General features: G+C 34.1%; 4 protein-coding genes across 5 annotated transcripts in view; all 4 read left to right on the top strand.

Moving 5' to 3' along the window:
* The window catches only part of LOC100180346 (40S ribosomal protein S15Aa), a 3,940-nt gene extending 2,416 nt beyond the window's left edge, over positions 1-1,524 (top strand). For both annotated transcript variants that reach the window (XM_009862629.3, XM_009862630.3), the window contains exons 3-4: positions 584-749; positions 1,403-1,524. In XM_009862629.3, coding sequence (XP_009860931.1) covers positions 584-749; positions 1,403-1,496 — 260 coding nt within the window. In that variant the 3' untranslated portion in view covers positions 1,497-1,524. The remainder of the gene's footprint in view (positions 1-583; positions 750-1,402) is intronic.
* Positions 1,525-2,326: 802 nt separating this feature from the next.
* Positions 2,327-7,247, top strand: ci-ndk/dpy26 (radial spoke protein NDK/DPY26). Its single transcript, NM_001161489.1, has 6 exons — positions 2,327-2,452; positions 3,425-3,605; positions 3,920-4,102; positions 5,539-5,662; positions 6,157-6,275; positions 7,070-7,247. Exons 1-6 carry the CDS (start codon positions 2,364-2,366, stop codon positions 7,145-7,147), a joined length of 774 nt encoding a protein of 257 aa, NP_001154961.1. The 5' UTR covers positions 2,327-2,363; the 3' UTR covers positions 7,148-7,247.
* Positions 7,248-7,410: 163 nt separating this feature from the next.
* Positions 7,411-10,674, top strand: LOC108950134 (ryncolin-4-like). Its single transcript, XM_026837778.1, has 7 exons — positions 7,411-7,926; positions 8,205-8,468; positions 8,940-9,076; positions 9,139-9,235; positions 9,513-9,612; positions 10,066-10,127; positions 10,336-10,674. Exons 1-7 carry the CDS (start codon positions 7,848-7,850, stop codon positions 10,557-10,559), a joined length of 963 nt encoding a protein of 320 aa, XP_026693579.1. The 5' UTR covers positions 7,411-7,847; the 3' UTR covers positions 10,560-10,674.
* A 1,506-nt stretch (positions 10,675-12,180) lies between these two features.
* Positions 12,181-24,317, top strand: LOC108950130. The gene is made up of 17 exons (XM_018814955.2): positions 12,181-12,323; positions 12,872-12,919; positions 12,996-13,095; positions 13,573-13,762; positions 13,997-14,125; positions 15,916-16,113; positions 16,545-16,676; positions 17,175-17,256; positions 17,806-18,067; positions 18,485-18,698; positions 19,470-19,635; positions 20,092-20,264; positions 21,004-21,130; positions 21,697-21,799; positions 22,645-22,840; positions 23,569-23,787; positions 24,185-24,317. The coding sequence occupies exons 1-17, from the start codon at positions 12,260-12,262 to the stop codon at positions 24,236-24,238; spliced, it is 2,457 nt and encodes an 818-aa protein (XP_018670500.2). The 5' UTR covers positions 12,181-12,259; the 3' UTR covers positions 24,239-24,317.
* Positions 24,318-24,669: the final 352 nt, after the last annotated feature.

Here is a 24,669-nt window from a genome sequence, read left to right as displayed (position 1 = left end):
TGTCATCCTGCAGTTCGTGGCCACTAAATAATAATTTTGCTCTTAGATTGTTTCTTTGGCCCCAATGATAACAGTTAAAACGGGTTTATAATTTTTTTGGATAAAATTCTTGCACTTATATATCAAATAATAAAGCTTCAAAAAAATGATTAATCGCTGTAATTTGCTTGCATTACGTAATTTAAGTAACTTTATTACGTCATAGTAACAAACTTCACTTGCTACTGGTAATACTCTTTTAATTGCATTAATGAATTACAAAAGCAACCTAAATCACATCCGATTTAGTCTGTCAACTCTAAAGAGATGTACACTGATCTAATAATTTGTCAGTCAATTTTTTATCTGGGACTTACGTGTTGGTCAGTGTGCAGATTCTTTTACAAATTTTGGTTATGTAGGCTATATATTTGTTTGAAGTGCTTTCAATAATTAACAGTGGATAAAATATGTGTAGAAAGACCGAAGATTATGTAAACTTAAAACCTAAATTTAGGTATTATTTGTATTAAATTGTAACTTAAATTACTTATTTTTATACTGTACAAACCTTTTAAAATTGAAGTTGTGATTTTTTTTACAGGTTACATTAACGAATTTACCATTGTTGATGACCATAGAGCTGGAAAGATCGTTGTTGAGCTTAACGGTCGGTTAAACAAATGTGGTGTCATTTCTCCACGATTTGATGTTGCTATTCGTGATTTGGAAAAATGGACCACCAACCTTTTGCCATCAAGACAGTTTGGGTAAGCAAAAAAATTCAATAAGGCTGATTTGGTGTCTTATTTTATGGTGTATCTACTGTGGACTGTGGTCATATTAGCTACTGAAACGTTATATTAGTGAAACCATTTATACATAGCTATTAATATTATAATCTATTTTTAATTTATGTTATTTTAGTTTGGGTTCCTTGGTTTAATTTAGTTAAGTTTTAATAAAAGTGTATCTTTGTCTTAATTTTATTTTTCATACCATTTATTAAAACTGCAACATAGCGTCATTGATTAATGATTAGTTATCAGTATCACTCATGTTTGTTCGATATGATGTTTTATGCGTGGAATCTCTCTGAATAATATGAAAGATAACATTGCAATCTGATCGAACAAATTCAGTTTTTACCACTTGTTCTGCAAAACCCAACAGTTTAATTTTGTTTCTTGTCCACAAACTAATGTTAAACACAGGCATTCAGGCAATATTTGATAACTGCAGTTAATGTAGTTTGGTTTATTGCAGTTAATATAGTTTTTTTATTGATGCTAAGGCTTACAGTTTGTGCCAAACTTTAATATCTTGAAAAATGTCCGATTTTTTCATATTTGTCTGCTGAGATTAACCATGATAACACATTGAATATCTTAACTTCACTTCAATAACAACCCTATTTTCACAGTTACATTGTCCTTACCACCAGTTGTGGAATTATGGATCATGAAGAAGCACGAAGGAAACACACCGGTGGAAAGATTCTCGGCTTCTTTTTCTGACCGAAATAAAATGAGAATTCATTGAAAATTGTTGTTTCCATATTTCTGTTATTCCGTTCCAAGTTCGAAGCAGTCGCGCCGGACAAATGACTGTCGTTGGCCCATAATATCTATACACAGCTTAATTCTAATTATTCTTTACTACCAAACGAAACGATAAAGTGAATGAAACTTATTTCCTCGCATGTGTAGTGTCATAGACATAGCCTACTAAACATTGGACACTATATATTAAAATAGAAGATGTGTGTTTTGCGAAGCAAGCCACGCTAAAAAAAATGTTGCCAAGGCCGAAATCCTGAAAAATGTTTCCTAAATATATCCACAGTTTGAATTATGTAGTAGGTTGGGGAAAGATGGGACACCTGTGCATTATATTTTCTTGTCCCATTTGCTCGTGAACAAAGAACATTCAAATAATTATAAAACCGTATCCTCACGACTCGTATAGACGACCAGCATATTTTGTATATTAGGTGCTAAAGGTGTCCCGTCTTCCCCCACCCTACAACAGTTCTTAACCATTGATAATAATAGTTCTAACCAAACAATGCCCCGAAACTATACATGTGAAGAAACAATTAAGTGTTTGATGTTTCAATTATGTTAACCCGATACGGTCTCGAATTACGCTTGACAACGAAATGATACAGACGAACAAAGGAAACGTCTTTATCTTCTTCGTTCCAACGTTTTTCGAAAACAGATTTTTTAACAGACCCATAAGTTTGTTGGGTTAAAACTGAGGTTACTGTTAGTGCGTTCCTATAAAGAACCACCGACAAAAATATGATTTAAAATGCTTTGCTATACAGGTTTCACAGTTTAGGTAAACTTCCTGTTACGATAAAACCAACCAGCAGTAATATGTCACCTATTCTAATGGATAATGATGATGACGATATTTTACATCAAGATCCGCAGGATTCTGACCGCCCACCAAGTGATCTAAGCAGGTAAATAAGCCACGAAATGCATATTGTTACTGTGAGGTATAATCTGGTATACATTTATTTATCACAAATGTATCCTATATTTTCTAATCACATTTTAACAAAGAACAACGTGAGTTATGAGGATACAGTTTTAGGCTATAATTCTTTAAATATTCGTTGTGTACTACCAAATGAAACTAAGGGAATGAAACCATGTATCATCTTATACCCTAACGGCTTAACATATAGTATATAGTGGGGAAGATGGGACTTTCGCGTCCCATTTGGTAATAAACAAAGAACATTCAAATAATTATAAACCTGTAGGCTACTCTAACGACTCACATAGATCGTTGTTAACTGTTTAAAAAACGTTAAGGATATTTAGATACTTTGTGCTAAAGATGGCCCATCTTACCCCGCCCCACTATATTATATATGTTATACCACCGTGATGCCAATTCCAAGTTTCTAGTTTTCTAATCGGTGCATTCAATCAATGCTTGGATTAAAATGTGAATAAACTTAGCCCTTTATTTGAAGTTAACTTTCAGTCTTGATTATACTTTCTGCATACCACGCTTAATTTTTTATATTGTGCATCTATTCATGCTATGAACAGAACCAAATATAAATTTAAACGCGGAGCTAACAATATCTGAAACTATATGTTTTACGTCTGTTGTAAATGTTATGAAGATAAACATTTTTCCCAGTAAAAAATAAAATATATAACACCGCCGCATGTGGTGGAATATTGATAAGCATAGCAACCAGAGAAACTTTATAAATATTCATCGTTTAGGAAAGAAAAACTTGATTTTTAAGTTAACGTTTTCTCTAATTTTTAATAAATGTTTCTAACACTGTGTGGTATGCAATAAAACAAACATACTTTTTATTTCACATATTTGTGTAGACTTTTTCCAAAGATTTACCTTATACCGAATTTATAACAATTGGTCACATTATTTTTATAAAATAACATTACAGCAGCATTAGCGGTGGTAGCTCGAGCATTGACGACGTTGAAACAGAAGAAAGCATAGAATCAAGAATGAATCCACCACAAATATACACAGAACGTACACTGGGGATCGTCAAACCAGATGCCATGGATAAAGTGGTTGAAATAGAAGACATCATTTTGAGAAATGGATTCACCATCCTTCAGGTATTATATTTGTTGCTAGTGAAGAGTCTCCCCCCCCCCTTATTTGCTAACCACTAACCCCTATAACCACTAACTACTAACCCCTATAACCTAACCCCCTAACCTAGGGGTTTAACCCCCTAACCTAGGGGTTAGTGGTTAGCAAATAAGGTGCGGGGGGGGGGGAGATTCTTCACTGGCACCGTATATTTCAACAGCTTGATAATATAGGGGTACCTAAGTAGCGAGAAACCTTAAACGTTTATCGTCTGAACTACGGGAATGCTCGATATTCACTGTGCCAGCAACACCATATTAATTCTAAAATATTACAGAAACGTAAAGTTCATCTCTCTCCTGAACAAGCAAGTGACTTTTACGTGGAACATTACGGAAAGATGTTTTTCCCAAGTTTAGTTGCTTACATGAGCAGTGCACCTATCACTGTGTTTGTTCTTGCTAAGAATAAATCTATTGCTTCATGGAGGGAGCTTATTGGGCCGACCAACCCATTCAAGGTAGATGGTTTTACACATAAACTAATGAATTTTTGGTGTTGCCTGACAAACGCATAGTAGGCCTAGTTATTTCAAAACTTCCAACAAAAGTTGAACCAATTTCCAACAAAAGTTGACACAACTTTTAAGCATACAATAAACACAGTTTAACTTTAATAAAAAGAGAACCACAGTACAGCCTAACCAAATCTAATGGCAACCAGGGTTTGAAACCCACTGGATGCTCCCATATACTTCTTTATAGTTTATTTTACTTTTTAAAACAGTGAAATAGGTTTCACTTAGGGATGCACATTACAGAATAATTAGGTATTCTAGGATATCCTAGAATACTTTATTTGGAATCTAGAATTCCGAATCTAGAATTTCGAATCTAGAATTTCGAATCTCCTTAAATTCATAGGAAAAAAATAATTTTAGCCACCTCAGTCAGTTTATTGACTCTTTCATAGTAGCCTTGTTGGATCATGAGCTGTAAAATGATTAAAAATTGTACTATTGGGTAGTTTTTGCGTCACAAAACGTATAGCAGGCTATGAAAAGACGTTGGGAAACGTTTACCTTCGAAAGTCCCACAAACACAATTTTTTTTTTTTTCAAAATTAATAAGTTTTAAAAATTGTTAATATAGTTTATAAGATGACGTGTGATGACGTCATTAAACAGAATACCGAATCCCGTAATTAGATTCGAATACAAAAGGATTCGAATCTCACGGATTCGAAATTCTGTAATGTGCATCCCTAGTTTCACTACTTTCAAAATATGTATAATAGTTTTTGCCTTATAGGTTATCATAGATGCCAAACCTAAAGTGACAGGCGTGCCTACCCAAAAAGTTTCTACTTGACATTAGTCTTTAAACATTGGCATTAAACTTGTTGCACATTTAACTATTCAAACCTACCCTGAATTCTAAAAGATTTGCGGCTATGTATGTTATGATACTATAGTATTTCATAATAAACATGCTGCTTGGCTGAGGAAAACGCTGTAAATATGAATCAAAACGATATGTATTTTACATAAAACTGTAAGAAAAACAGTGCCAAGTTTCTGATGCGCATTCACGGCGAAAAATGTGTATATGGCATTGCGCCGCACATATCCAGTAACACATATGATATCCTAGTCAATGAGCAAGTAAGTTCCGCATATTCCAGATGTTTAGGAAATTGACGCGCGTGACTACAACTTTGCAAGCAAAAGATCTATATTCTTTGTTTATGTTTCAATACACAAACATGGCCTAATTATCGCATGTAGGGTGTAACAGTCACGCCTTTTATTCAAAACATTATATCTTTCTTCTTCTATTAATAAACATGTTTTAACAACTGTTGTTTTACCGTTACTACCCGTCTTTTTGCTTTTGTCAACTCTCTTGTTCTTCGTTATCATGACCAAAGAGATGAAATAAACTTTCATAATTGCAGGCAAGAGAGACACACCCTGGTTGCCTACGTGACACTTATGGTAAAGACCAAACCAGGAATGCAGTCCATGGCAGTGACAGCTTTCATTCTGCAGAACGAGAAATTCGATTTATGTTTCATGACAGTAAGCAGCCTTTTTATTATCACAGTACCTTAGTGTTCTATTCTTAGTTGCTCCCAACATAAACGAAGGATACCGAGTTCAATGCTTGGCACTGATAGTCATATGGGTCCTTGTGCAAGACACTTAATTGCAATTGCTCCCAATAAGTAACATTGGTTCCTTAAGGGTTGTCAAAATTGCCAATCATACTAAAAATACAGAAAAACAATCACCTACTAAGTTACACACATCATAACTTGAAAGTCGGTAAATGGGTTTTCATAGTTTTAAACATATAAAATTAGGGTGTTATGTAATATACCAACTCTGGCAAAAATTGTATATCCCCTGAGGCCTGAACTCATATAGAACAGAATATGGGTGTCATCTGGAGTATAAAACATTATGTCATTTTACAAAACACCACTTCAAACTACACTAGTTATAAAAGGTATTTTTTTGGTTACACAATTGATTATTAAAAAAAAGTAATAAATAAGTTTCCTGATTTGTAGGCATTGTTGAGCCAATAGCAGTTGGACAAGCAACTAAAGATTATCTTGCGAAAGAAGTAAATCCAACAATGTTAAAAGGATTGACACAACTTTGTAAAGAGAAGCCCGGAGACCCTGTGGTAATAATTGCTTATAACCATATAACCATGCAAAATGCACTAAAGTAGTGACTGACAAAAAGGCTGGCCACATTAGGTCCAGCAAATATGAGTAGGGTGGGGAAGCTGGGACATTTTTTTGTTCTATTTTGTTGTCCCATTTAGTAGAAGACAATAAACATTCAAAGCTTTATAAAACGGTATCCTAACGACTCCAACAGACTGTTGTTAAGTGTTAAAAATACGATCAGGTTATTTGGATATTATGTGCTAAAGGTGTCCTGTCTTCTCCCACCCTACTACATATAATAAATATATGGAAACTAATGCAGTTCTGTCTTTTTTTAAAATAAATTCAGTATATGTACTTAACCTACAATTTAAAAATGCCCAATCAAACTTTTTATGTAATAATTGGATAAAGAAATGTATTTTGACATGTTTTTCTAGTTTTTACAAATAACAAATTAAAATATCTAGTTTCCACTTACAATAACAGAAATTTTAGTGTTTTATTTATTTCCGGCACCCTGTGGTACAGTAGTTACCGCGTCGTTTCTAGCCTAGAAGTTACGACGTCTGGGCTGGACGTTACTACTATTGTGAGTGTATTGTGAAGCTACTGAGCATCAAATGCTTCACCTTTTGGTCCTTTATGGGTTCTAAATTATCAGCTCACAAAATTGCGTATGTGATAACTCGTAAGTGAGGACGTGGTGTATAAAACAGGACATACGTTTTATGGCGACTGTCGTTGCCTTACCAAATTATGACAAATATGTTACATTCTTTCTTTTGTTTTTCCCTTTTAACAGATGTGGCTTGCTGAATGGCTGATTGACAATAATCCAAACAAACCAAAAGTCAGCGGACCAGTGATTTCTGAGGCTTAATATGTTGCTTTTATTTTTGTACTTTGTTATTTCAGAGAGTGTATTTGTATGAAATGTATATCGAATACGTAGATTTTCTATTTTAAATCTTTATAGTATATTGGGTGTTGTTAAATGTCTGCTTTGACAGGATAAGTTTTGACAAGATATGATAAAACCTTTGTGGGCGTATGTGTCCTTAAGCAAGACACTTAACGGCAATTGCTTCAACCCAGTGGTCACTAATTGGTTGTCCAAATCGTCAGCCATATATAAAAAAACAAAAGAAACCATCACATACTAAGTTACATGCATGGTAGCTGCTAAGCTGGCACGGGGTGTATGAAACTAAACAACCGTAATATAACGACTATATCGTTTTCCAGCCACACGAGGCTAAAGTAAGTTACATTTAAGTTATATAACGGCATGCTTAACTTTGAGATGAGTAGTTATGCATGCAGGTAAAGAAGTTTTTCCAATCCTAATGAACCTTCTGTGACATCCAATCCAGTTAGACATTTGTGTATACAAGTGCGTTTTAGCAGAAAGATGAAGTTACGTAAATTTTGTCGGCCTACGTTTAACTTTGTGTAAAACGACGTACTAAGAATAACGCAGGAAAATATTATATTTTCAAGTTAATGGTGACGCCTATGCTCTGTTTTGTTGCTCTAAAGCTTAAAGATACAGCATTATAGTAAGATAAGAATAGTACAACATGGTACCGTATAATTCTATATCTTTAATAAAGGTATTTTGCCTTTTGTTCTTTTTATCAACCCCTGCAGCAGTGATAGGTAAGTACATTATACATATTTCTGCATTAGGCGTAGGGTATTGCGGTTCATGTTATTTTTTTAATTTAATTTTATCTATTTAATGGTACTCAGAGAATATTGACAGATTATATACCTTTTACGACTCTAAAAGTGCCCTGAATCGGAAATATCGAATGATATGTGGTATCTATTTTACATTTCAATATTTTATACGCGTGTATAGGTCCATACAATGGGAACCTCTTTATATAGGGCGCATTGTCCATACATAGCCTAACGTGTGCATGTCTTTTTAGTTAAAGTTATACAAGGGAACTACACGATATACCAGGGCAATGGATCGCCGCATCTTGTGCATGAGATACCGTTTACGCCAACGCTATGCAGAACAGAACACCCGTACTGTGTAACTGCCACCGTTCTATCCACGACCGGTCATTCTAATCTTTTCAGCATTGAAGTTTTAAATACCTTTGCCTGGGGATTTCAAGTTAATGTGACGCGCCATGACTTGAACATTCTTGATGGCCATATGGTAGTTAGCTGGGCAGCCCTTGAAGGTAATGTGAAGTTCGAGACTCAACAATGCTACCATTTTGTTGTTTTTTCTTAGGCATGTATTGACAGTTGCTTTAACAGAGTTGTCACTTATGGGTTCTCTAAGTTGCTAACCTTATATATTAAAAAGTAGAAAAAGCCCAAAAAGTAATCACGCACAAAGGTATATGTGGTAACGTGCAAGTGGGCACTAAGTGTATAAAACCGAACACCCGTGTGATAACGACTGTCGTTGCCCCGCCACGTAAGATTAAAAATAAGTTACTTTTATTCATGTTTGCCCCGAAAGCATAGAGGTATATAGCCTAAGCCAAGAGGACGCGATATGTCAGCATATACGTGTGTTCTTCTATAAAGAATCTATATATACGGTATATGCTTTTACGCTGTTATTCAATAAAAAATATATACATTATATAGGCTATTTTTTAATGCCACTTTTTCTGTATGTTGTTAATTTAACTTGTAAACAGGTACACGGTTTCTCTGCCCACCAAAGCTTAAACAAGCGCAGTTCGAACGTAAAACCAGTGTCATCAATAAGATGAAATGTGCCGAGCTTATATACTGTGACTTTTACAAAGAGATAACACAAAGCAGATATGTCTATGTAAGACATTTCCTATAATATTACTTGTCCTCGTTTTCATATCGTTTTTATTTTCGATACAGCCTATTCTACGGCGATACGACGGCTCTGTTCGATTTAAGCGTCCATGGTCCGATTACCAAAATAAATTCGGAGATTCAGATAAAGAATTCATGTCAGGTGGGTAGGTTAGAGTAAGGAGGGACGCGTTTCATTCGCCTTCATCATCACATTTTGATAGTAAACAGAATTATGTAATATTTACAGAACTACCCCATAATGACTTTAAAAAAGCGGCGATAATTATTGTTAAAACGATTCGGAAATATGGGATAATATGTACTAAAGCGGTCCCATCCATCTCCGCAGTACATAATTATAACTGTATACCACATTTACAAATTTAAATTTGGTGTCCATGATTTTTTTCATAATAAACTATATTACTGTTCTATAGGAATGAATGTTGCGGCCAGCTTTACAGCAGTTGTAGATCCTCCAACGCTTTACGTGGTTGTGATCACAAGAGATTACGAACTAAAATACGCTTCGTACAGGTATATATTTTACCCTCGCGTTTTATTCATGTAGCGGGGTGGGGTAAGATGGGACACCTTTAGCACATAATATATAAACGTTCTGATCCTGTTTTAAATAATTAACAACGATCTATGAAAGCCGTGAGGATACAGTTTTATAATTTTTTAAATTTTCTGTGTTTAATACCAATATGGGACGAGAAAATAAACTGAAAACGTGTCCCATCTTCCCCCACTGCAGGTATATATCAATACACATTCCATCATATAAAAAAATTATTTTCAATAACTAATCAATACTTTGTCAGCCACATAACATGAACCAAAAAAATAAATAAGGTTCTTTAGGCTACGTGTTTGTAGGTCGTAATCGCGGGCATTAATTGTGTGAAACAAAAGAGAAAACTCTATTTCCCGTCACGCCACCTAAAAGTTACACTTATTCATTCTTAAAGTTATTTTTTTAAACAGCAACTTTCGATTGATGGGAAGTGATTTCATAATAAATTTGAGCGGATACAATACAACTGGAGGTGGGAAATAGTGTATGGTTTAGAAAAATGTATTTTTTTCTATCTTAATGGCAGATAACTCTGGAAAATCGTGTGCACCAAGTGTAAGAAACACAGCTTGCGTGTTATAAGGACTGTCGTTGCCAACCACGCTAGAATAAAGAAGTTACATTTATTCATGCGGCCATAGTTACACTTATGTAATATTGGAATGTTACACGTGTTTTAGACTCTACCGCACCGGATTTGCTTTCCGCTTACAGTGAGGGAAAATTTCGAACATACGACAGGGACTCTCCAAGCGGTTACGCTGCAAATGGTAATACTTCTTGGTGGGAATACAATGGCGAAGACCCTTACCAAATCAACTTGCATGCTGACCCATATTCAGCTATAAGATATAAAGGGCTAAACGGCCCTTTTAAATTTGTCAGTATGATTCTTAAACCATAAACTAATGCAGTATGATTAACCGACGCCGTGGCAAAGTGTTTAGCGCGTCTGCCTTTAACCCAGAAGGAATGGATTCAAGGCTCGTCGCTGCTATACCATTGTGGGCGTATTTGTCCTTGAGCAAGACACTTAACGGCAATTGCTCTAATCCAGTGGTAATTAATGGGTTGTCGAAGTTATCAGTCAAACATAATAAAAAAATTACCCACAAAGTAACATACATGGTATAACTCGCAAGCTGGCACAAGGTGTATGAAACAGAACACTCTTGTTATAACGACTGTCGTTTTCCGGCCACGCGGGGATAAAGTTACATTCAATCATTCATAATTGTTAAAGTATAAACTTACTTGTTCGGAGTATTTTTTCTATCGTAACTTGTACATATTATGTCTTAATGTACATTGTCTATAAAAGCATCCGAAAAAGCTGTTGGAATCCAATACAAATTGTTCGAGAACAGATAGACAAATGGCCATATATAGTTTTGCGATGTAATATAGTGAGCACCCAACTTGTTTACTTGTACGCAGGAGTTTGTGTTGTCGAAAAACGTTCATGTATATACGTCGCAGTTATTCCCTTGAAAAGTTTTGTAGTTTCCTGGTTTTGTTTCCTATTTTACTCTGCTATATTATATTTACTGATTTACAAAGAAATGGCAGGGAAGCAAAATCGAATACAACATGTACGGTCCGCAGTTAACCTACAGCGGCAATAACACATACCTAAACGTTTTGAACATATAATATGGTGCAAGGGTCGGGGAATATGGGACACCTCGGCACATGACATCTAAATATTCTGGTCGAAATTTAAACAAATACCATGGTCTGGGACAAGAAAAATTGATGAAATGGTGTCCCATCTTCTCCCACCCTACTGTGTAGGCAAAATAAATACACTTCGTCTTTTGCTGTACTTGTTAACTGTACATTTATATATGTAACACTTTTTTAGCAAAATTCATTTTTTTGACTTTTTCAGCGCTCAATATGTTACGTAGCGTATACAGATCGCATGGCAAACAATGGCGACGAAATGGCTGACTATAAAACCGCAACATATCGTGATTAAAATACAACAGTCATATGCTGACGGGGAAATATATGCTTTAGATTTCATGATTCCCCAAAGCGCAGTGATAGGATCACTATATAAGATAAAAAATTAAAAATTGGTTAAACGAGTGGTTTTAATTTTACCACGTAACGTTCAGACCTGCAGCGGGTTTCGCAGTTTCATTTCTGATTTGGACATATTAATGTGCATTCTTTCATCGAGTGTGCTTTGAGGTAGGCTTCGACAATATTTGTGGAACCGTCTTGACACGTAATTAAGAATGAATGTAAATATTTGTTCCTTTCAACTTAATCTGAGCAACTGCTGAGTTGCGTTATACCACGACCAATAAAAACAGTGTTGCTTCATTTTTTCTTAACATTTGTTTGATAAAACATACGACTCAAAGTAAAACACACATGCGAGCATCACTGACGCATGTAGGAATATGGTTTCTTTACTCAATGTCGCCAGTTCGCCCTGGCCGCTGTTTCCGGTTAAAACATATACTTAAATCGCGTGCTATGATGTATAATTTCATTTTGCAAATTTACGGTGAAGCAATTGCATTCTATACAGGCTTTAAGCGTGCAGTAGTATTTAAAGCACATTCCTGCTGCTTGAAAGGAAAACATAGAATGGTTGACTTGTGGAAAGTCGGGGTGTTGCTTGTTTTCGCAATAGCGTCCGCAGAAGCTTTACGTAAGTTGCATTGTTTCTTTATTTTGTTGCACTGAAATATATATAGTAGGGTGGGGAAAGATGGAACACCTTTTCATTCTATTTTCTCGCCCCATTTGGTAGTAAACAAATAAACATTTAAAAAATATCAAACATTATCCTTCCGACTCCCATAGACCGTTGTTAATTGTTTAAAACATCATCAGGATATTTTGACATTTTGTGCTAAAGGTGTTCCATCTCCCCCTGCCCTACTATATATAGGGGTGGAAAAGATAGGACATTTTTTATTCTATTTTCTTGTCCTTTTTGTGTTTTTTTTTCTCGGTAATTGTTTAAAAAAGGTGTAAAGGTGTCCCATCTCCCCCCACTCTACCATACCTTATAATTTTATGGTGTAAGGTAGAATACCGCTATTTTATAGTCGCAGGGCTAGAATTTGAAATTATGCCATTATAAAATTCGTTTACTACCAAATAAGCCAAACAAATATAATGAAACACGTCCCATTTTACATAACCCAACTATATTATTTATATATATATATAAAATTAATATTTGAAACCCAGGTTTTCCCTCAAGCGTTAAGATTGCGTACCAAGGGGGCGATTGCCAACGTAAGTACTGATACTAAACAACTAATCGGTTTTAACCGCATCATTTTTAAATGCTTTTCTACATATCTACTAAAAGCGGTCCAAAGCTTACAAAGCGGGCGAAACTACGGATACAGTTACGATGGGTATATACAGCACACGGACACAAATCAAAACACAACTGGATTCAGATTAAGGTAAAAAATATGCTATGAATTAGATTGCCGTTTATTTTTTTAAAAACGAAATATATAGCATCTTTATGAGCTAGGGGGAACTACCCTATGAGTAAAACCCCAAATTGGTTTGTAGATTCCTTTGATTATGTGCTAAATACCTACAAACGTGCACATTCGCATAATTTGTAGCGCCCCTGATATTAAACTGTAGAAACATGATCAATGGTTGTTTTACTTTTTATTAGTACTTAAATAAATATTGGTTAAAAAAGATGGTATGAATAAATAAATGTAACTTATTTTATCCTCGCGTCGCGGAAAAAGGGCAGTCGTTAAAACAGGGGTGTACTGTTTCATACACCTTGAATTTGTTATGTATGGCTGATAATTTTGACAACCCATTAGTGACCACTGGGTTGGAGCAATTGCGGTTAATTGTCTTGCCCCAGGAAACATACAACCACAATAGATGGTAACTGTTTAGTCCTTGCACAGATGTGTTAGTGTCATTCTTAACGTCCTCGCACCATGTTCCGCACGCATGCAGCTGTCTGGCTGCTTGCTACACGAAGGTGTGTCTTCAAAGGACATTGTGTTAAATACAGAAGACTTGTCACCACGCTCAAGGAAATTGGCTTATGCATTACAAAGGTTTCCCGTGTATTTCCACTTCAACGCTGGAGAGGTGATACTTTGTTCATTAACATTATCTGTAGCAATTTTTAATGGAGTAGGAATGGGATACAATATATGAATATGCATTTTGTTCACCATAACCAGGCACAAAGCAAGGTGCCTTTAATAAAACCATAAACATTACTTTTTCCTTCATAAAACCTTTTAAACTAATTCCTTTCATGACATATTTATTTTTTATCCGATTGAAATACCTTTTATATAAAAGTGATTTATTTTTCAGGTCCTTAAAATTTTCCTTCATAAAAACGAACCTGCAGATGTAGCCAACATTAAAAAAGGAATTTTATCCACATTGTCTTTGAAGTATAAGAATAATGGAATCAAATATCCACTACGGCAAGTTGTTGATGTAAGTATTTCATGTTTGCACGAATATATGTGTTATAGGCCCCAACCTTTTTTTGCCCTGTACCTCGGGTCCACTGTAGCAGTCTACTGCAACTGTATCATTATATAGTGCTATATATGGTAGGGTGGGGGAAGAGGGAACACCTTTTCGTTTACTTTTCTCTTTCCATTTGGTAGTAAACAAAGAACATTCAAAGACTTATAAAACTGTATCCTCACGACTTCCACAGACCGTTGTTAATTTTTTAAAATGGATCAGGCTATTTGGACAATAGGTGTTAAAGGTGTTCCATCTGCCCCCACCCTACTATATGTATATATTTTTCTGCCATGCAAGGATAAAGAAAGTTAAACTCATTCATATCTACATGCTGCCATAATGCTGTTTTCTGTACAAGACACTCAACACAACAATATTTGCTTTAAAAAATTAAGCCTAGTCATTAAGAGATGTTTCAACCAAAGTTAGTATAGACCAAGTTAGGAAACGGCGCTCGTGTCCGCCATTACGGAGCCCACAGAGCGTTAATCGCCTATACAAATGCATGGTCGGCATGTGTTTGTTTAGTTCTTGTAAGCGATACAAAGCTAGAAAACACGTATAGCGGTTGTTTTAACATTTAAAATATAATTTATAATATAAATCTTGTAATATAATATAAAATCTAGGAATTAATGTGGAGTAAATTAATATTTTGACTGGTTTTCGCCGTACAGTGTGGTTTAACAGGGTACTTTACATTGGCGATTAATACTAGCAGCAATCAGCTTAGTTTACATAATAGTAGATGATCATACCTACGAATCTACAGAGCCATTATATACTACATTTATAATCCAACATGAGCGGACATGCAGCTCCAAACTGCTTAAGTACTAGCAGATAAGGTGTTCGCGTTTTCCGATTTCATAAAGACCCGGAACGCCGAAAAGGTAGCTTATTAATTCAAGCAGAGGACCAAAAATAGTAACTCAGTATTGTTTTCGTCAATGTCACTTCGATATTAGGCAAATTTTACAAAGATACCTTAAGTTTCGTTGCCGGGTATACGTGTTAAGTTTGTGAGCCAAAAAGTAAAATCACGGCAATTTACATGCAAAACTGCAGCTAGATACACCAGTTTATGGTAATGTTATGCGTTTTTGTTTGTATTTTTATATTTTAAACATGTTCTTTTATGTTTTTGGTTAGTAAACTTGATATTTTCTGTTTTTTTTCTTTTTAATCGATTGAGTGTTCAATAAAAGTTGATTATTTTTGTGAGGTTTATTATTGTGATAAGATATAACATTAGTAGAAAGCCATTTTTACGCGCAGAAGTGCTTGGTTTTTTAAAAATCGCAATATTTAAACGAAAAACAGCACCCAGCAATAATAAAATGCTATGCCGTGGGCTCCGTAATGGTGGCGACTATGACGTCATAGACGCGAGACAATGGATAACAAGACTCGTTGTTTTACAATCCGTTTCCTAACTTGGTCTATACTAACTTTGGTTTCAACAAGTTTAACAACAGTACCCATACTACAATTTTTCTGAGCAATCCTATTCCATAAGGGGTAAGGTATATAACAAGCCAGGAAACATATACTAGAGTTTGCCCATTAAGCTATTTCACATAGTTAAATTAATTATAATCAATAGATTGTTTAATGTCTACCAGAATCACCGGCAAAGTAACACACATGGTAACTCGTAAGTTGGCACGAGGTGTATAAACACCAGTGTTATAACGACTGTCGTTTCCCTGGCCACACTAATATATAAGGATAAAGTAAGTTACATTCAGATACCAACCACCAATATATTTGGGTATGGCAACACCAAACTTGTTGTTAACACAAAGACACGGATAGCAATAGCTAGAAATGTTACCACTACCAAAACAGCAAGGGATCATCAAATGCCGCAGATACAAAACGGCAAGTCAACACTTAGAATAACAGGAGCGAGCGATTCATCTTTGTTTACCTTGTTGCAAAACCAGGTACGTTAATAGAAATTGCCACAAGTATTTATATTACTCACATGTTGGATTTATAAATAATAAAACAAAAACGTAATTTTTAAACTTGATACACCTGCTATGGTAAACGCTATAATTAATATCTTGTAAACGGGCATAAGGTGTCAGAAACAGAACATCTGTGTTATAAAGACTTACAAAACACAAAAATATAATATTATTTTTTTTACATTATTTTTTTATTATGGCTTTTGTTATAAAGACTTTCATTGCCCTCTTACACAGAAATATATAAGTTATATTTGTTAAATGCATTTAAAAAAAATATATAATATATGAAATTTTGAAGCCCTAATAAAAAATAATGTAGAAAAATTAATATTCTATTTTTGTATTTTGTTTGCACACTTTCATAGGCCTACCTTATTAAACACACAATTTACTTTATACAGTTAGAAGAACACTTCGGGGCATCTGATGCAACTCAAACTTGTAACTACCAACTATACAGAGGAAGAAGAATCGTTAGAACTTCGTGTTTTGAAACTCATGAGGTTCCTATGTTAAAGAAGTTTGGACTTCAGGTAGTATTATTTTAGAAATATTTTTGAATTTTTTTTACAAAAATCAAATTTGAATGTTTTTTTATAGAAAACTATTTTAAACAACCGTTTACAGGAAAGAATTCTAAACAGTTTACAAGCTTAACACAGTTTAACTTTAAAATAGTTACCTTTTCATAGATTTTGTTTATTTAGTCTTACCATATTTTAAGGATCATGGCAAACTTGGATCCTCTTGATCTGTTTGCAACACACCACATTTTTAAAAACATACTTTACATTATTTGCATCACCTTATACCTTTACCTACTTTGTAAAAGTTTTGCAGCATACACTTTGAATCCCAATTTAATACAATCAACTTTATTTTTTAGTATGGATCAGTTTTCACATGGCCCACTCTTCTTCTTTTGTAGCAAACACTAAACAAGGGATAATGGGGCAATTCTGGCCTAAATCCCAGCCTTTCCTCCCCCCCCAAAATACCCCGAACAAAACAATTTATTATATACATTACAGAACCACATGTCAACTACAGTGAAACAAGATCTTGTGTTATACAGAGTATACAGATCACGATCAGTGGACAAGTTAACACCAAGTCAGTTATATTACGATCATTATCAAATCTGTTTTGTATTTATATACGTTTTGAATATATTTCTCGGCTGAGATTGCCATTAGGCATAACTTGTTTTCTGAGAACTGATATTTTGGTTAATATTTAGACATATAATTTATTCAACCCAACATTGAACTTAACAAAGTTTCACCATATGGCAGTTGAAACGATGGTTTAACTGAATTCTTTATATTTTTTTATGGTAGATTATCAATTCTTGGATCATCAGTGTTTAAAAATTCTTATTTGTAAGCCATTTTATTATTTTGGTGCGTAAACTGAGTTGTTATGCCGCTGCATTGTAACTGAAGCATACCTGGTTCGATGCCATAATCTGATAGGTGTATGTGTGATTGGACATGACACTTGCTCTAACCCAGTGGTCAATAAATATCAGGGAAATGTGACAATTCAGGCTTAAATCTCAAGTCAAGTGGCCTGTCCTGCTGTATAACCTCACCGAAGTAAAATTGACCTACATTACTATCCAGTTATTGATATGATACTATTATTGTATTTATCCACCAGGTATTGTAGCGCAGTTTGAGCGCGACTACAAAGGTGATGACCTTACCTACAGCCCACAGTGGACAGAGAGCATTATGACATCACAATCCACATTTGATCCAGTAGCCACACTCAATGAGATATTTAATGCAATGGATGTAGACGTTACAATGCAATATACAAAGATGCAGCTTTGGATGGCTAACCAGAATGCACAAACAATAATGGGAGTATGGAACACATTATCACCAACATATCCATCATTCAAACAACCTCAATTACTGTAAGCAAAATTACTGTTAAAAATAGGCATATTGAAACTTTATGGGTAATAAACCAACTCTTGCAAATTGTTATGTGCTAGTTTAAGACCTCACCCATACAGAAATGTTTCTTTAAGTTTAAAGTTTTTTACTACAGCCGAGTGGACAGAGCACATGCATCTAGGGTCTAGACCAAAGAATATTGTTCTAAGGTTTGACACATTTGGAGGTGTATGTGACATAGGGCAAGGCGCTTAACCACAATTTGTCTAATCCAGTGGTCTCTGATTGGTTGTACAAACTGTCAGCCATGCCTAAAATATTTAAACATGATCACCCACAAAGCTACACATTTGGTAACCCCTATAAAATAAGACACTTCTATTATGTCAATGCACCACCACACAAGTATAAATCTGTTACATTCATTCATAAAGGAAACTATGGATTCTGCTGCTCAATGATTGCATGGATTCAAAATGGTGCAAAAATGTTGAAGATTGCAGTCGACACCTTGGTTGCCAAACTGCATTTACTTCTATGCTACCAACTACAGCTTCAACCATCTACCCACCCGAACATAAGTTACAATTGCTAAATATTCTTGCAAGTGTAAAACACCCAACAGAAGGGACAGTACAACGTGTGTTGGTGGGTTTCTTTATTATGTCGACACTTTTTTCTAAGTTGTTATATAGTAGTGTGGGGGAAGATGGGACACCTTCAGCACATAATATCCGAATATCCTGACCGTGTTTTAAACAAGCAACACCAGTCTATAGGAACTGTAAGGATATAGTTGTATAATCCTTTGAATTTTTTTGTTTACTGCTAAATGGGACGGGAAAATAAAATGAAAAGGGGTCCTATCTTCCCCCACCCTACTTTATGTAAATTTGTCCTAACAGTGTTTACAATATAACAATATTTTAATTATTTTATTACACTTACAAATGTCATATTAAATTAGCATAGTAAAAAGATGGAAACTAACAGTAACGACAGTTGTTTTAACACAAGGATAAAACGCAAGGATAAGAATTAGTAAATGTAAAAACATTGGTTATTCGTCAATACATTTGCATTGCAATACAGAAAAAAAGTTTTTTTTAAATTAAAGATGTTTTAATGCGGTTACATCACAAATGGTACTTAAAACCGATTTACAAAAGGAAGATCAAATTTTTATAATTTAATACCTCGTAACAAATAGGTTGTTTCAAATTTGAATTTAATATTTGCAGCATATTTGTAAGCCTTATGCAATTAATTCCAAATAACCTTAACACTTAAAAAAAATGCATTCATTTTTGCATAATGTTTTGCAGTAAAGATTATTTTTTGGGACATTTTGTATACTGTTGATAACTATGTGTAAAAAAATATTGCCCAAAATTAAGTTATAACTAGAACTTTTTGCAGTATTATGCAACTGAAATTCTGGATTCTTCGACTGTACTTGCACTGGGAAAGCTTGTGAACAATCACATTACTTCACCATCTATATTGACATCACCTGAGCTAGTGGATGAATGTCGAGAGTTCTTGCATAACATTGTAACCAACAAATGTGCACTGTCCTCTCTAGGTAATGATACTTTACAATATGCATAGACAAGCAATGTAACATTGTATAATCCAATCTGAAGTCTTTTGATTAAAAAAAGATACACCTTGGTTTTACTGTTTGCATATCGCTTTTGCTGCTTATATGCCTAACTAGATAGCATTTAGTTTCAAAACCTAAATAGAATTACTTGTTAAAAAAAAAATTGCAAAAATATACAAAAATATGTGTAAATATATACTTTTAAAGTCATGTTTAAATTTTTACAGTTTTTTATTAAAGCAGAATAAATATTTACCTGGGTTTTGTGCACACGTCGTTTAGTTTTAAAACCTCACCAAGAATTTGAAAGCCACAATTTTTATATTTAAATAGATTTATACTTTTAAAGGAAAAATATTTTTTTAACTAGCCCACTGAAAATCAAACATTAAACATTACTACATAAATAAACACGCTAAATTGCTTATATTTCAGACGATGAATCAGAAAAGATTGCAATTTATGCCATCAAATCTCTTTCCCCTCTTATGCAAGACTTACCGGAAGCAATGACAGACTTATCAGATTGCGCTTCCAATGCACCACCATCTATTGCACTGGCTGCGATACAAGCAATGAATAACGAACATGTTATGACATCTCCACCGGTAATTTAACTAATCAGGCAACAATTTAATTTATACAGCTTACTACATGAATGAATGCAATTCAAACATTACTATTACCCTTTTTGCATGGTCACTTTTATGCGCGTAAGTACTGGCAAAAACAAAGTTAACACGCATAACGTCATAAGCCCATCATCTGTAGAACGTTGGTTGTTACTCGCTTTATGCCAGTAAAGAAAAGTATGGTGGTATAAAGTTTCACTTTTAAGAGCCTTATCTTTTTTGGGTATTGTTTTTACAGTTTTTAGTTGGTAATAGCACCATAAAGTATCAGAACTTATTTTATAAACTAGATTTAACAACATTGCGCTAAAATAAGCTAATTCAATGTTGATCGCGCATAAACCAATGACCATGCAAAATAACGCGGTAAGCGAGTGATCATATGACGAGTTAATGCGAATCGCTATTCGCATTAACTTTTTTACCATGCAAAAAGGTTATATGATATCTATTTACATATCGGGAAAAAAAATCACTTGTTTGAAACGAATGAATAGGTGAATGACACTTTTGTATCTTAATGTGAAAAGACAACTTTAAAAATTTAATGCATTTCATATTTTATATACATAAGTTACCAAAACTGTAACTTTATGGGTCATAGTTTTTATGGGCTGCCATTTTTACAACCATTCAGTGATCACTGGGCTGTAGAAGTGTGTGTAAAGTGTCTTTCATAAGGACACACCTACTAACAGTTTTTGGTTTTGAACAGGTGAGAAGACAGCTTAGACAAATGTTTGAAAACAGCAATAAACCCATTGAGCTACGAATGGCAGCCTTGCTTGTTTTAATTATGAATGCGCCCACCAACCCTGAACTGTTAAGTGTATTTGAAGTTGGTAAGTATAACATGATAATGTTTTAGTTTACCAAGTAACATACCATATTTACAGCTGGCCAGCATGTGTGTTTTATTTAAATACTTTGTACCTGCTTATGTAACTTTGTTAGTGATTATATCACTGCCAATTTGGGCAAATCATAAATGACAACTGGGTTGGAGAAATTGCTGTAACAGTCTCGTCCAAGGGACATACACCCACAATGTTTGTTGCGTCACTATAAAGCTGTGAACACATATCGTCTTAAATGTAACTTACTTTATCTTTGCGTGATCGAAAAACAACAGTCTTTATAAGACAGGTGTTTATACACCTTATGCCAGCTTATGAGTTCACACATGTATATTAATTTGTGTGTGAATTTCTATTTTTTCAGAGGCGAGCATTCTAAGTTCAAAAAATGTGCCATTGCCTTACACACATTTAAACTTGTGCTTAAATTTTAGTGAAGTATTTTATAATTGGGATATAATTTGAACGTTGTTTCATCTGTGGTTCATATATATATGGATCAAAATTTGTGGGTTGTTTTAAATGTTTAATGATCAACCTTCTTATTACAGCTTCAGACATCAACCAACCAAGAGGTTTGAGGGAATTAGTTGCAAAATTTCTTAAATCACAAGTTTTTATGTCTGGTTCTCAGCACAGCTCAATTTCAAATGAGTAAGTGTTGTTAATTTCATTTTATAATTCCAATTTTGCAACTAGGGTATAATTCACTCATTCTAATATAGTTTACTTAAAGTCCTTACTACTTTAGCCAACTCAGCCAACTGTAGTCTAATTTCCAAGTCCTTCAGTTGGTACTGTCATAGAACCCAAGTCCTAACTCATATAGAATACTTGGTTATTTTAGGACAGTGGTCCCCAACACGTGGGTCGCGACCCTCAATGGGGTCGCCTGAACGTATTCCGGGTCACCACAACTGACCATAAATTCAGTGACATTGATAAAACATTCTTAAGGTGGCTGTACACAGTATCTGAAATTAGTCCGTTTTGTCCGGATTTCGCTGCTGCTTGCGGAATTCAGAAATGGGTTTGCATACGACTTTGCATGCGAATTCGCATGCCGGATACTGTGTACAGCCACCTTTAAGAGGATTTTTTTGAAAGATGTCTTTGCAGCTGTGTATAATCTTTAGACTGATAAGAATTGTCTGTGTTTTAAAATTATTTGAATTAACTTTATCTGAATCTCGCAGAAAATGGGGTCGCGTACAACAACCGTTTGCAGTTATTTTTAAAATTAGGGTCGCGTCAGAAAAAAGTTTGTTACCACTGTTTTAAGAGACTGTATTTGTTAATGTTCATTTTGTATTATAAAAGTATAGATAACATACAAGATCACGTATTAGTATAACAGCTGTTGTTTTACGATACTTTTTTTCTCATACTTTTTTACTGCAAACTTTGTTTCTGTAAAACTTTGTTTGTAAAAAATATAAGTTAAAAGATATGCAAGTGTAATAAAAGAATTTAACGAACACATTGATGTTTTTTTCCAGCACCGCAGAAAGAATCATTGAATGGGCGAATGAAAATGGTGGCCAACCATTCACCAAAGCAACAATTTTCAAGCATACTGGAACACAAGAAGTCGTGATTCCAATAATAAATAAGAAACTAAACTGCACGAGTGATTTAAAAATTTATTCCAAAGATATTCTCCCTGTTTTTGCAGAAATAAAAGTCCACACTGAGGTTGGTAATCATATTATGTCAAACTTTTCAATAGAATGTATTTAAATTGCAGTTATACTGTTATGATCTTTTTTCATAAATCTTAATATGAATAAAATAACACATATCTTCGAAAGCATGACTTTACTTTTTGACTGGGAAAAACAAATTTCACTGATATGTAGCTTTCTGTTACCAAGAATTGATATTTTAAAATAAATTTATTTATTTCTTTGAATATGATTGAAGTGTCTAATTTCATACAAAATAAAAAACATAAAAATATGAATGAAAGAAGCCATATCTTACTAAGTACGTGTAACTGTAATTTTTTTGGGAAACGACGGATTTGTGGCATACTGTTACCATTTTTACCAAGAATTGATACTTTTAATTTTTTTTTTAATTCGTTGAATATGTCTAAAGCGTCTTGCTTTATACACAACAAAAACATAAAAATTTCAGCGAAAAAGGTAAGTCGCCATAAAATAATAATCAATTTATAAACGTCACGATAAAAGTCCGAACATGTTTATATATATAGTAGGGTGGGGAAGACGGGACACCTTTAGCACAAGATATTAAAATATTCTGATCGAATTTTTTTTAATTAACAACAGTATATGGGAGTCATGAGGATGCAATTTTATAATTCTTTGAATGTTCTTTGTTTACTACCAAATGGGATCTAAAAATACACTGAAAAAGTGTCTCATTCCCCAACCTAGTATATGCTCTATATTTTCCAGATAAACCAGAAGAAAATTTCCCTTATTGAGGCAAGTATTGACACAGGACGGCTGCTGTCAATAATCTCACCTTTGCTTGGCCATGGGGGTGTGATGCCCCTTGATACATTGCATGAGTTATTGAACATTCCTTTGTTTAAGTGGCTGGAGCCTGTGTTGGTCAAACCTAAACCTTTGTCTCAAACCCAGCAGACCAACATGGATAAGATAACAGAGCAGGTGAGAATGACAATAAAAGAGCATGGCTCTAATGGATGAGCACGTAATTAAAATTAAAAAAAAATCAATTGCTAAACATGTAACTTACATTGTAAAGATGTAGTTAACATACATAGTTTTTTATAACATGTTTCTAAGCATGTTATCTTTTATTCCACTGCTGGTGTTGCATGGCATTTGTACTTCTTATAAACAGATCTTCTGCTAAAAAATTCCTATAACCCAACAAAGCAGTATGGAAAACAAAACTTTAGTTTAAAAAATATTTTCGGCCGGGTTATTTTTTGGAAAATTTATAGATATATTTCGAAAAATTAAAATACACAACTTCTAGTGTTACTATATTTATATTAAAAAAATATAACTTTTATATTAATATGTTTTTAATTTTTCCCAGTATCGTATTGCAAGGACACTTCTTCAAACACAAAAAACGCCAATGATGAAATAAAGGTTCTGGGAGTTGACACTGACTTGTCATCATTAGCTGAGGTTCCACAAGTGGAGAAACTTAGCATTAAACAACTTTTAAGAGTAAGAATTCACTATTTCTTTGGTGGAAAGTTGTAATTACTGGTTTTCTTCTTGCCTAAGAAAATTGCCTATTTGGGGTAAAAAATAGTAATTTAAAATGATTTTTTGTTAGATAGTGTAGATATTGACACTGTTTTTTCCTATTTAATTTAAATTTTAAATATTCATAGCAAATTTTAAACATATTTAAATATACGCTTGGATTTCATAAATCTGTATGCAGCAACAGATTCATGAAAAGCCATATTTAAAAATTTTCCAAACTATTAAAATGTGTTAAGATTGCACGAATTTAAATTTTTAAATTGTCTAAATACACGCCTAAGTTTTTTTCTAATTTTTAAGTTG

Source organism: Ciona intestinalis, unplaced genomic scaffold (assembly GCF_000224145.3).
Source record: "Ciona intestinalis unplaced genomic scaffold, KH HT000016.2, whole genome shotgun sequence".
Taxonomy (NCBI): domain Eukaryota; kingdom Metazoa; phylum Chordata; class Ascidiacea; order Phlebobranchia; family Cionidae; genus Ciona; species Ciona intestinalis.
The sequence above is the reverse complement of the archived record's forward strand: the minus strand, read 5'-3'. Positions and strand labels throughout refer to the sequence as shown.

Excerpts from the sequence above, each read along its gene's own strand:
- ci-ndk/dpy26 (NM_001161489.1), top strand. The coding sequence starts at position 2,364 with ATGTCACCTATTCTAATGGATAATGATGATGACGATATTTTACATCAA. Across the intron at positions 5,663-6,156 it reads TCGATTTATGTTTCATGACA|GCATTGTTGAGCCAATAGCA; the intron begins GTAAGCAGCCTT and ends CCTGATTTGTAG. Across the intron at positions 6,276-7,069 it reads AGAAGCCCGGAGACCCTGTG|ATGTGGCTTGCTGAATGGCT; the intron begins GTAATAATTGCT and ends CCCTTTTAACAG.
- LOC108950130 (XM_018814955.2), top strand. The coding sequence starts at position 12,260 with ATGGTTGACTTGTGGAAAGTCGGGGTGTTGCTTGTTTTCGCAATAGCG. Across the intron at positions 16,114-16,544 it reads TTACCTTGTTGCAAAACCAG|TTAGAAGAACACTTCGGGGC; the intron begins GTACGTTAATAG and ends TACTTTATACAG. Across the intron at positions 17,257-17,805 it reads AGTGGACAAGTTAACACCAA|GTATTGTAGCGCAGTTTGAG; the intron begins GTCAGTTATATT and ends TTTATCCACCAG.
- LOC108950134 (XM_026837778.1), top strand. The coding sequence starts at position 7,848 with ATGGTACCGTATAATTCTATATCTTTAATAAAGGTATTTTGCCTTTTG. Across the intron at positions 8,469-8,939 it reads TAGCTGGGCAGCCCTTGAAG|GTACACGGTTTCTCTGCCCA; the intron begins GTAATGTGAAGT and ends ACTTGTAAACAG. Across the intron at positions 10,128-10,335 it reads CGGATACAATACAACTGGAG|ACTCTACCGCACCGGATTTG; the intron begins GTGGGAAATAGT and ends CACGTGTTTTAG.